The following is a 12872-nucleotide window of genomic DNA, read 5'->3' on the forward strand; positions in this document are numbered from 1 at the left end:
GTGTCAGCACTAGGGGAGATCTTGTGGAGGGAAGGCAGAGGAAAGAGAGCTGTGGTTGGATTGTGAGTGGGTTGAACCACATAATTATGTGTGCTGTCATAGCTAAAAATAACAAACTTAATTGTTTGAGATTATGGTGAAATGAGCGTGCAGCTATGAATATCATACAAATATCATATTTATACTTGTTTACTAGTATGATTATACTTATATGTGTGTCATTGTTTCCGTGGTATTTTTTACCTATGTGATCATGCACACACACAAGTTAGTGTTGTTTACACAATGCATCAGTGTTTGTATTAGGGATTATATGGGTTCACCGAACTCATCTCAGCATTTACACGATAATTATTATCAGTGGAGATGGGCCCCAGGAAAGCCCACCAGCCTGATTGCATCACTGAAAGGGTAAGTTCATGTAGAATAACTCTACCATAACAAAGACATTGGAAGATATTGATCTTTCTTTGCTGTGGTGAAAACAAAGCCTTTCCTTTCTGGTTCCATGTCAACATTATGTTTATTTCCGTGATAGTTTTCAAAGGGGACATAATTTATTATTATTCAGTATAACCGAAGTGAATTTGATATTAATTTTTTGTCAGGGAAGTTTATTATAATATGTAAGTGTTGCTAGTAAACATGTACTTTCTCCAATGCAGATGGTGGGACACTCATTTAGTGTTGAGCAAACACTTGAGTCGTTCCTACGAGAAAACTTCCGCTGGTGAGTTGATTGTTTTGTTCATAATAAGGAACACAGAACACATGTGATGGTAACCGATCCTAACCCTGCGTCACATGTCATGTGCTTATATTGATACTAACTTGTGGCTAAAGATAATTGTAAATTATGTAGTTGGGACTGGTCATGGAATCAGTGTACATGTCCACCACAACAATAGGAACTATGACAAATCATAAATTACTTTATTTTCTAAAATTATAGGGAAGAAAGTGTATGTACATTCATGAGACTTCGAGATCACAAAGTCTCAATTGCAATAACTTATTTGCGCAACTTCAGAAAGATTACAGCACTTGTTGCAAAATTTAGCAACATCATAATCTTCATTTATTTCTTCCACACAACACCTCTCCCCACATCCCCACTTCTCGTATGTACAGTACAGACAACGTTTTTTCATTGTTTTGAGATTGCTTACTTTAACTTGAATATAATTATTCTACCCCAACATCTTAATTCCATCCAGATGATTGAGCATACATTCATGAATAGAAATACAATGGACTCCTTTCTTTGGTCAAGAGGTTACCATTGTGAGTTGGCTTACTTGCTTAAATATAATTGTTTCCACGTAAACAATTATACAATATGTACTATTTTTATAATTGTAATTAGCAATGAGGTAATAGGTAACTATGAGGTTTCTATTCCTGGTCCATATAGCAACTAGCTATGAATATCATTATGCTATACTCAAGGCTGACAGGTTATATTGTTCTTTTTCTGTGTACCTATACATGTACAGTTGTCTGGAACAACAAGTATAAGGACTCATTACAAGACCTTGCGACAATACAATAATTATAACCCAAGTAATTGTATGAAAGTCAACCTCCTAGTAGCCTCGAGGCCACGCCGATTAAATACTTTAATCGGCCTGGTCTCGAGGCTAGCCTCCTATAGGAACTCTACTCTATGATATTCATAGCTGACAACCTAAGTTTGTGGTTTGTTATGATGCCCTTGCTGCACAACTGTACACAAGAAATTGATATTCAGTTGTACTGCCTAACGACTTGAACATGAACTACACCATGCTTCATCATAGGTATGTAAGCATACAGAGTCAGCTCTGTGTATGTAATTGTTTGTCTAGGGGTTGTCAGAATACACCTGAAATGTTGTTCATTTGAATGAATTGCTGGGAACACAAGTGCCAGTCAGCAGCAGCTAGATAAGGAGAACCTTCTTCATAGACCCATACCCTTGGGTAGTCCCTGACCTTTATATATAAATCCCTAACCATGTTCTGGAAATTCCTATGAATTCAATACCTGGCTTAGAAAATGCGTCACTTTCTGGGTAACCTAGCAACTGATTAGCAACTTTAATTAACGAGAAGTTAATACTGCATGGGGACAGTGACATACCAGGATTAGAATATGGTCTAGTACAGCACAAGGTAGGGCATCCAATAATTATGTTGAGATTTGATCAACAAACTAGAAATCTATCATTGTCATAAGCTAGGCCAGCAAGTGGTACATGCACGTGACCATGTCCAACCTCGTCTGTTTATGGACCATAGTGGTATGTGCAGCTGTTGTGTTTGGGTATATGGTTCTGCTGCTTATACTTATTTGATCAGAATCATTAATTTTTGGTCTTGGTTGCGGACAACAATTCTCTAAATCTGTGAGCATCCATTGCCTTTCCCCCGTACACATAGATGTTGAATACTTCCCCCTTACCTAATCCCTCCTAACACACACACACACACACACACACACACACACACACACACACACACACACCTCTAGTTCCCGCCCCAGCCCTGATGAGAGGAGAGAGGGTCTGGTGTCAGCACTAGGTGAGATCTTGTGGAGGGCAGGCGGAGGAAAGAGAGCTGTGGTTGGATTGTGAGTAAGAGTAGGTGTACTGTACTGTACTGTAGATATCTAGACTAGTAAAAAATTCTATTTAATTAAGGTAGTGTATGTGCAGTGTGCATTACCAGTATTCGTTGGGGCAAAATGATCAATGATCTCATAATGGGACTTGTTGCATTTGTAATAATTATAGTCTGATAATTATGGTGGTCTGATAATTATGATGGTCCAACTTATGGTTCAGTTTACATGGTCTTAGGCGCTAGGCTGATTTACATGTGTTGAAATATGAATAATTATACATACACATTTCATCATACTAACACAATTCAGCAGTTGTGATACTTGTAATTATTGTAGCCTTAATAATAATTTATTACAGTTACAAGTTGCAATACTGGTAGTGTATTGCATTTGTTTGTACTGCCTTCACCTTTATGATGAAATGCTTATAACCAATTATTGATATTCAATTATCACAGATTATCATCAGCGGATACTGGGTATATGGCAAGGCCACACCTACGTAAAAACCAGACAGCATTACAGAGAGGGTGAGTGGTATACATGCATCTGTACATACACAATTAACTCTGTGCCCCTTCAATTGCCTACTTTGTTTACCGCCACCGGTATTTCTTCACATACAACCCCCTGGTGCTGCACTGACCATGTTATGCCTTACACATGCAAACATTGGTTAAATGCAGTAAAATATTCACACGAAACTGAATCACCATCCTCTTGTTGTGGTCATGTAGTGTTATTGTGTACATAAACTAATTGTGTACACTATTTCACTTGTGGTGGTTCACTTGTGGTGGTACCACCACCTCGTACCTCACTCCATTGGTTTCATATTCAATATTGCATACTGACTCAAATTTGTGTGCATTCTTACTAGGTTAGCAATCGGGATTACTTAAGTTTTCTTAACTGTTGAGAAATATTATTATTCTACCCAACTTCACAACATTAATGGTCAATTTTTCTCTTAATTCCATGCATCCAGATGATTGAGCATACATTCACGGATAGAAATACAATGGACTCCTTTCTTCGGTCAAGGCTTGCGTTGGTGAGTCGGCTTATTTGCTTAAAATATGTACAGTCATTATCATTACTATTGTTTCCACTCCACAAAAACAATTAGGTAGCTATCTGTTACTATTTTTGTAACAATTTAAAATGCAATGGTAATAGTGAGGTTGCCATTATGCATAACACTCCATATGCATAACTTAATTATCAGTACAACGTTTTGTTAAGTATAGCCACATGTGACTATAATTAACACTAACCTGTGTTGTACTGTCTTCCGGCTAGGAAGCTTCTTGAACATGTGAGCCTACACCATGCATGTCAGGCCCTATTCATAGCTACATGTGATCAATTGTTTTACACGCCCACACAAATTCCATACACAATGCCCATAACGTAGTCAGCTGGCTATTAATAAACATGTACATGTACATGTAGGGTTTAATGCTATTCAGTTTGCGTCATCTTGGTTTCATATAATTATTACACCATGCAAACACTGTTACATGATTGTACTTATGAAATCTAGTATGATTGGGTGTGTTTGATAATAATTATAAGAGTTCCAACATTTCTGTTTGCGTTGGCTTAAGTAGTCTAGAGTATTGTACATTGTTGCATTCCTTTATGTAAACTGCACCAGCGTCACATTATTACAATTCATGATTGGCCCGCATCTAGGATTTTGGGTCAGAGGGGGCAAATTGAGCAAATTAAAATTCCCCCGCCGTGTGTGCATGCACCGAAAGTACACCTAAAATTAGGGGGTCCGGGGCATGTTCGCCATATGTATGTGTGAATAGTTTTGTTGAGGCTTACTTTGGTCATTAGAATCGTAATGAATCCCAAAATGTATTTTTCAGGGGCTTCCCCCATAGGTATACATACATGTATATAATTTTCTTGCACCACCATGATTTCAAATAAGAACCAATGAGTCATTTCTGTAAATTACATTCATGAATACCTACAAGTGGCGTACACTATTATGTAGGGAGTTTCCCCCCATGCATTACTATTTTTTTGCTAAGCTGTATACCTAACAGCTAGTGCACAGTCAGACCTCTTAAGATCATGCTGCATGTAATAATTATGATGTGAAATCAGTGGCACAATCACATGACTTTAATTTGAACTTAGTCATCGTGCCTCGATCAGCGTTAGTTGTCAGCTCCTACATGTATATAGTGCTCTACGTTTACTGTGTGCCAGTTAATCCAACAATCTGTATTATAAAAAGAGAGAATTAGTATAAAAAGAAAATGTGTGGTGAGAAGTTGTGTTTGTAAACCTGAAATGAAGAGATTGCTAAATTTATTGCAACGAGTGTTGTAACAGTTCTGAAGTTCATGTTGCATAAGACTAGTAAGTTATTGCAGTTGCTAAAAATTCTAGATTACACGAATACGTTCTTTCCATTGTCATTTTTTCATTTGTTTCCTTGGTGGGTATCGCTCCCTCTCTGTTCTCCTGTATTTTCCTCGTTAGCAACATTAACAATAAAGCCGCTGCTGTCAACAGTACAAAGCCTGCCATGTTATCCATTCTCACTTTTCAGTTGTTAGCTTTACTTTGCTAAGCACAACTGATAAGATTTGTCTGTATTCCTATTTTGAATACCGTATGGTTTTGGAATTGAGTGAACATGGGAATCACTATTATTTATAATCCATAATCGTATTCATTACTTGATTGTTATGCCTCAATGCTCATGTTTTCACTACAGCTCCAAGATGGGTCCTCTAGTGGCTGCATACAGTTTCTACTCTCTGTGCTGCTTACCAAGGGAGTCAGCTGGTGGGTAAGAGGGAGGTGTTGTGTGGTCTGAAGTGTGTGTGTCTTTGTGGGCTGACTGTTATTATCTTTGTGGGCTGACTGTTACTCACACAGTGGGTTTTTACATGGATGGCTAGCCATACATGGATAACAAACATTGTGTGAACTCCAGTTTTATTTTCTACCACACACCACATGTGTAGACAAAACACCCACACCCCTCCCCCTCCCCACACACACCCACAGCATTCAGTCTGAGATGGACGAAGTCAACAGTCGACTCATTGGTTCCCATGGATACTGTACTCAGGTCAGCTACAAACGCTATACCGTATAGCGCGAAATTTTCGAGGGGCTTAATTTTCGCGGATTTCGTGGGTTAGAATTCTACACGAAAATTAGGTCCACAAAAAGTGTTCTTTAATTAGAATTACCTGCTATCATGCAAAGATTTAAAGGCGTGGCTTCCGGTAAGCAGCCATTCCGCGAACATTGTGCAACGAAATGGTTTTTAGAGGCCAATCCACGAAATATAAGTGCCTCGAAAATTTCGCGCTATACGGTATATAGCAGCTCCTGGCAACGTTACCTCCATGTGTTTGCTCAAAAAGGAACTGCATGACTTAGCTAGTGTTTTTTTAATGCCTAGCCCTTTAAAAACACCTAGCTATTTCCTACAAAATATCCTGTCAGATGATTATTATACGTGCATGCTGGTCATGCCCCCCCCCCCCCACACACAGGAGTTGGTTAACTTGCTACTTACTGGAGTAGCAGTGTCTAACGTCTTTGATGGGGAGGTGGACCTGGGCAGCAAAGGAAAAGAAGAGGTTAGTACGTGTAGATGCGTTACACCACTAGTTTCCACTAACCACCATGGCTATTGATGTCACAATGACAGCTGAACTTCCTTCTGTAATGTGCACCTGACAAAAATATTTGGCATCTATTAGCTCTTGAAAAATCCCCAAGAGAATAATACCAAGAGTGCATAAGAAGAGAAGAGTGTCGAACTACCGATACCTCTACACAATTTTGTGTACAAAGTATAAACGTGACATCCTGTCAATTGCACATGAACAACTCGCAATTAATGACGTTGCACATAGTTACGCAACGCACAGAATTTGTTAATAGTGAGTAAAGAGTGCAAGTGAAGAGGATCAACCCGACTATTGTCTCGAAAAAATCCTCTCCTGTCAGTGTGCAGTGAGCAGCTCTGAACGTTTGAACGCGAACGACTAGCTAGAATCAGTTCAATTACCACACCCCTAAAAACGTCACGGTTAACATTTACTAGAAGACTACTAGGACATTGTAAGTTTGCAATACGTGCGAGTCACGTTACTTCGTGCACAGTTTTTGTGTAGAAGTATCAGTAGTTCGACACTCTTCTCTTCTTATGCACTCTTGGTAATACTTGATCACTCAACCAATTTGACATAACACATGAATTTTGTTGTTGCTATTTACCCATTAAATCATCTTCCTCCAGCTATAGTCCTACGAGGAGGTATTGAAAAAACATGTTTGAGCTCATAATTATACACAAAACAAATAGCTCTTGAAAAATGTCCAAGAGAGTAGATCACTCTTGACACAACATATGAATTTTGTTGTTGCTATTTACCCTCTTCCTCTCTACCATCCAGCTAATCCTCCGAGGTCTAAACAAACAAAGTGAGATCGGATTGTTATCACTATTTGAGCATTATCAGTCATGCATGGTGAGTTCGTGTGATCCTGTTATTAACACACCAGTACTTCCTCATACCAACGCCTTGGACCACGCATCAACCCCACCCTCATTCTCATTACAACCTTTCCCCACTAATGAATACTTGCTTTCTCACACCCACCCTCCCCCCACAGGTTGGGAGTAATTACAAGGACCCTGTCTATCCTATATGGGTGATCTGCAGCGAGAGCCACTTCTCAGTGCTGTTCTCTCATCAGAGATTGCTGCGTGAGAATCCGTAAGTTGTTGAAGTCCCTCTTAACTTTTCTATTCATGGTAAAAGCTATTGAAATGTGCTTGTATAGAAGAATTGGCAAAAGGTATTCGAAAAATGTGTTTATAGTAAATTATTCGACTGTACTGTTTGTTGTTTATTTATAAGCAGTACAATGGTTCAATCATTCCTTACCAATTTAAGTCTTCATACACATACAGGAGACTCCAAAGGAGATTTGACTTACATTATTACGATGGTCTGGCTAACCAGGACGAGGCCATACGACTGACTATAGGTACGTTGAGAGATGTGCAAATCTCAGCTAAAGTAATAGATACTCCCACAGACAATGCAGAGGGGAGAGGGTCGTTGGTGGAGGATGCATTGACCCCACCACTGGAGCTGTGCATTCGGACTAAGTGAGTTAGAGGTTTTGTGTTGTGCACTATTATAAGTATCGTTTGTACCGTGCTGCAGGTGGAAGAGTGTCACTGTCAGCTGGAATGGATCTGAACCAATTTTGTAGCAACGTTCATTTTGTACATTGTGCACTATTGTATTATGAGTACTGTCCGTTTGCTCATGAATATTCACGAGAAAACACGTGATCATGACATCATAAAATTATGTCATTGTGACATTCATGGCTTCCATGGAGACAATAAAAGGCCACAGCACTAGGCCAAACTCAAAAGCAAATTAACAAAAAGCGGATGAGTACACTAGTGTGTGTAAGCTGTAAGGAGTATGTGTTTCACGATCCATACCAATGTGATTGTGGAGACAGACTCTGTAGCAAGTGTTATAACTCCTATGTTGAGAGGTAAGACTGCATCTGATGTACTGCTGTACGTATAACAGTGCTAATTATAAAGTAAGGTGACTCCAACTTGGTATAATGAAACTAAATTTCATGAAAATAATCAGAATTCCGAGACTGTACATGTATATGTACATAGCTATGTGGCATAGACAATGTAAATAAGGTGATATGTTGATCATTGACTGTCGTTTTATTTTCTGCAGAGCCCAGAAGAAGTTCATCTGTTCATCCTGCAATGAAGAGAACATTGTGGCCAACTGTTTCCGAGACAAGGCAGTGGAGTACGAACTTCGGAACACCACCCTCAAGTGCCTGAACCAGTCCTGTCCCTGGGAGGGGGAGAGCAGGTTCTATCAGGTAAGCACAATGCTAATGTGCAGCATGGACTTCTTTGTCTAAGCTGAGCACATGGCTTATTATAATCGTATTCACAATGTAGTGCCGGGAATCAGTCCCATTCAGTGTGAACTTTCTTTTGAAGGGTATTACAAGGAACTAGTATGAATCGATCTGTTTTGCCTAGGAATCTTGTTTGTGAACCTTGTTTAATGTCTCAGTGTCTGTGTTGGTTGTATTAACTATTGGACTGATACCTTCTCTTGTTGCCAGCTTGTTGTTTACAGCGTTCTTTGTCTGTGTTTTCTGTAGGAGCATAAGAATTCTTGCAAGTTTGGATCAGTACAATGTCCCAACTCAATATACGGCTGTAAAGAGGAACTAATTAGGAGTCAATTACAGGACCATCTCAACAATAAATGCAACTGCAACCCGATCACTTGTCGATGGTGTGGACAACACACCCTCAATGAAGACGTAAGTTATTCAAACCTTATTGTGCTTCTTTAAGAGACACTATTATAATAGCTGCATGTATAGCCGTTTAGAACTCCCAACTAATCATCACGATTCCCAAACACACAGATTCACATTCAGAAGGAGTGTGAGATGGCACTAGACTACTGCCCCAATGGGTGTGGAGAGAGGTTGCCTAGGAGAGAGGTCAGTTCATTGTCATGTCATGGGGATAAATAGATCATTTTTCAACGACCTCATTTCCTGTTTTAATGCCTTTAGAAGAAAATTAGATGTATGGTTAATGATCTTTACCCACTCCCTCCACAGATGCTCAAGCATACTAAAACAGTGTGCACTCACCAAGTAAAAGAATGCGACTACAAGGACTTGGGGTGCACTTACAAGGTATGTTCACACAAACATTTATTCACTTCTCGACTTATATAGCACTCATGTAATTATGTGATCTCATGTACTCGCTTAGTTATATACTCTTATTCGTCTGTAGGGTACCATCAAGGACCTAACGAAGCATGCAAAGGAGTACCCTTCATATCACAATCAACTACTGAAAATGGCCAACAAAGAAATGAAGCAATTTCTGGACCACCAAATTGCCTTAATAGACAACAAAACAAGCGATTTGAAATCTGAAATTAGCAAGATTAGGTCTGAGGTGCAGTCACGACTGCAACCAGTAACGGATGCTGTGGTAAAAGCTGAGTCAGCAATTATTCAACTACAAGATGGACTCAGTGAAGTATCTCTGCTATTGCAAACACTTCAAGCAGCCAGTTACGATGGAACATTCATTTGGAAGATCCCCGAAGTCACTAGGAGAAGACAAGAAGCTAGAACTGGGAAAACTGTATCTCTGTATTCCGCTCCATTCTATACGAGTCGTCATGGATACAAGCTCTGCCTAAGGCTCTACATGAACGGCGATGGTACTGGGAAGGGCACTCACATATCGTTCTTTATCACCCTAATGCGAGGAGAGTACGATGCCCTCCTCCCCTGGCCGTTCAGACAAGCAGTCACTCTGACCCTGGTGGATCAGAACAAGCAGCGGGACATTGTCCAGTCGTTCCGTCCTGAACCAACCTCCTCATCATTCCAGAGACCACGCAATGAGATGAACGTTGCCTCAGGCTGTCCCACATTCTCCCTCGTCTCTGTCCTTGACAACGTCTCCTACGTCAAGGATGATACCTTGTTCCTCAAATGCAAGGTTAACACCACTGGACTGACCAATGAATGACAAAACTATCTCGGAGTACATGCATGAAGAGAAATATTCGACATAGACATTGCAAATGATATAGTATTATCATAGCCTCGAATCCACGCCGATTAAAATACCGTATCGAGGCTAAGGATCAATTAGACCATATCATTTGCAAAGTCTCTGTGTTATATTATTCTTCATGCATGTACTCCAACCATAGTTGCACCTCAAGAGTGCCTCGTTGTCTTCAATCTATGCTCCTAATGCCAACTATAAACATTGTTATTTTTTGTTTTATTTATTTATTTATTTATTTCATTTGAACCACAATTATTATTCTCTTCATACGCCCTTGTTATTATTTAGTAATAATTATAGTCCATTGCTGCATGTCTTTGATTGCCACATATTCTCTCCTCATTAACGTTAGCAACAGTAGAAATATAGCCACTACTGTACTAACAGTACTAAACCTGCTACCATTTAGTTATATGTATAGTCATACAACAACTGGATCCAAAATCCCAGAAATATTCCCCTAAATTGAGGTTGTTTAATTAATGATCTTTACCCACTTCTCCCAGCACAATGAAATAAGGAGGACATATTTCGCTTTGGAATTGGGTACATTGTACATTGCAATGTATAAGTCACAGTATGCATTCACCAAGTAAGCGAATACGACTACAAGGACTTGGGGTGCACCTACAAGGTACGTACGTTCACACAGTAATCGATTCACTCATCACAATTGTGTACAATTTCTAGCGGCTAGGGAGATTGAGAGTCGTAGATTAAATTACTTAGTGACTGTAGGAAACATAGAAACAATCAAACTGCAATGGATAAAAACTCTCTGCTCTCCTGCCCTCCCCTCGTTAGCATTTTAGCCCCTTTTCTATTTTTGCCTACAATTATAGAAAAATGTCCATTTAATCATAATCATAGGTATGTAAGCATACAGAGTCAGCTCTGTGTTTGTCTAGGGGTTGTCAGAATACGCCTGAAATGTTGTTCATTTGAATGGATTGCTGGGAACACAAGTGCCAGTCAGCAGCAGCTAGATAAGGGGAACCTTCTTTATAGACCCGTACCCTTGGGTAGTCCCTGGCCTTTATATAAAAATCCCTAACCATGTTCTGGAAATTCCTCACTACCTGATTCACTACCTGGATTAGAAAATGCGTTATTTCTGGAAACGATCGACTAACCTAGCAACTGATTAGCAACTTTAATTAACGAGTGAGCAAAAAGACGCGAAAAAAAGCTGCATGGGGAGCCCTATGATGAGCAATATTATAAAGTGAGCTTTGGAAACACTTTTCGAATGTGAATCAGAGATGTAGTTGGGACCAAGCTATTCGGGCCCCTTAATTATCAAGTGTAGAAAATTGCTCTGTTTACATTGTGTATATAATTATATCAGTGTTTATGCCCCCCTCTAACTATGTACATGTACATCCTCTCCCCTCTTACTCTATGGACCTTCACTTTATTCTCTGACTCAATCCAGCAAGCCACTTAAGGAGAGGTAAGTATAATATACACAGGTGCCATGGTGGCTATTTGGAGACGTGCAGATCACATAGTCCTGCATACTATGTCAGAGGATGTTGGCCACGCGTCATCTTCGTATTGACATTCCTAAGGTCTCTGCTCACGTTACCATAGATATTGAATAACAGTAAAAAAGTTATGGCTAACTCTTGCTTTGCTGAGCTCATAACACCTGACTAGCTGTCTGTTGCCTGGTTACCAAGATTTGCTAGACTATTAGTAGGGTAGAGTATAATTCAGCGGTGCTGTATGTAGCCTGCATTGTACTGGCTGGCAAGAATTTGATCACTCTATATTCACCGATAACTCGCCAGAATGGAGAGGATCGCTGGGGATCATCATCTGGTTGATTAATATTCAAAGTAGCCAGAGAAAAACATTTGCTTTCAGTCTCCAATGACCGCGCAACACCAGCTAGAATTGTACATAGTTGTCATAAGCTAGGCCAGCAAGTGGTACATGCACGCCGGTGACCGTGTCCAACCTCGTCTGTTTAAGAACCATAGTGGTAGCAAATGTGCAGCTGTTGTGTCCGGCTATGGTTCTACATATTTATGCTGCTTTTGTCAGAATCATTGGTCTTGGTTTTGCGGACAACACTTCTCTAAATCTGTGAACGTCCATTGCCTTTTCCCCGCACACATAGATGTTGAATACTTCCCCCCTTACCTAATCCCTCCTAACACACACCCACCCACATCTCTCTAGTCCCCACCCCAGCCCTAGCTGATGAGAGGAGGAGGGTCTGGTGTCAGCACTAGGGGAGATCTTGTGGAGGGCAGGAGGATGAAAGAAAGCTGTGGACTGGTTGGATTGTAAGTGGGTTGCTCCACATAATTATGTGTGCTGTCATAAAATAAAAAAACTGAGATGATGTGCGAAATGAGTGTGCAGCTATGAATATCATACAAATATCATATTTATACTTGTTTACTAGTATGATTATACTTACATGTAGTGTCATTGTTTCCGTGGTATTTTTAGAATGCTCTGTGTGTACTATTTTTGATTATGCACACACAAGGTGTTGTAGGTTTATGTCATCAGTGTTTGTATTAGGAATTATATGGGTTCACCGAACTCATCTCAGCATTTACGACTGGTTGATTAATGAAGC

General features: G+C 39.8%; 3 protein-coding genes across 7 annotated transcripts in view; all 3 read left to right on the forward strand.

Moving 5' to 3' along the window:
- LOC135347550 (probable ubiquitin carboxyl-terminal hydrolase MINDY-4) overlaps positions 1 to 12872 on the forward strand; it is a 32609-nt gene that overhangs the window by 11784 nt on the left and 7953 nt on the right. For 2 of the 4 annotated variants that reach the window (XM_064545589.1, XM_064545590.1), the window contains 4 exons: positions 7050 to 7124; positions 7270 to 7373; positions 7571 to 7647; positions 7699 to 7771. In XM_064545589.1, coding sequence (XP_064401659.1) covers positions 7050 to 7124; positions 7270 to 7373; positions 7571 to 7647; positions 7699 to 7771 — 329 coding nt within the window. Of the gene's footprint in view, positions 1 to 2505; positions 2611 to 3062; positions 3135 to 3592; positions 3659 to 5347; positions 5419 to 5643; positions 5708 to 6140; positions 6228 to 7049; positions 7125 to 7269; positions 7374 to 7570; positions 7648 to 7698; positions 7772 to 7829; positions 7982 to 12872 lie in introns of those variants that run through there. The other 2 variants (XM_064545594.1, XM_064545592.1) reach the window with 2 other exon arrangements.
- LOC135347546 (TNF receptor-associated factor 2-like) lies at positions 8021 to 10543 on the forward strand. 2 transcript variants are annotated; one of them, XM_064545584.1, is made up of 6 exons: positions 8021 to 8175; positions 8379 to 8532; positions 8824 to 8988; positions 9097 to 9174; positions 9298 to 9375; positions 9479 to 10543. In XM_064545584.1, exons 1-6 carry the CDS (start codon positions 8066 to 8068, stop codon positions 10229 to 10231), a joined length of 1338 nt encoding a protein of 445 aa, XP_064401654.1. In that variant the 5' UTR covers positions 8021 to 8065; the 3' UTR covers positions 10232 to 10543. The 2 variants fall into 2 exon arrangements, with proteins under 2 accessions (XP_064401654.1, XP_064401655.1); XM_064545585.1 differs by lacking the exon at positions 9097 to 9174.
- Positions 12135 to 12872, forward strand: part of LOC135347541 (TNF receptor-associated factor 3-like) — a 39199-nt gene continuing 38461 nt past the window's right edge. Inside the window, exon 1 of the transcript XR_010398429.1 lies at positions 12135 to 12570. The gene's annotated coding sequence lies outside the window, so the exon portion shown is untranslated. The remainder of the gene's footprint in view (positions 12571 to 12872) is intronic.

Source organism: Halichondria panicea, chromosome 14 (genome assembly GCF_963675165.1).
Source record: "Halichondria panicea chromosome 14, odHalPani1.1, whole genome shotgun sequence".
Classification (NCBI taxonomy): domain Eukaryota; kingdom Metazoa; phylum Porifera; class Demospongiae; order Suberitida; family Halichondriidae; genus Halichondria; species Halichondria panicea.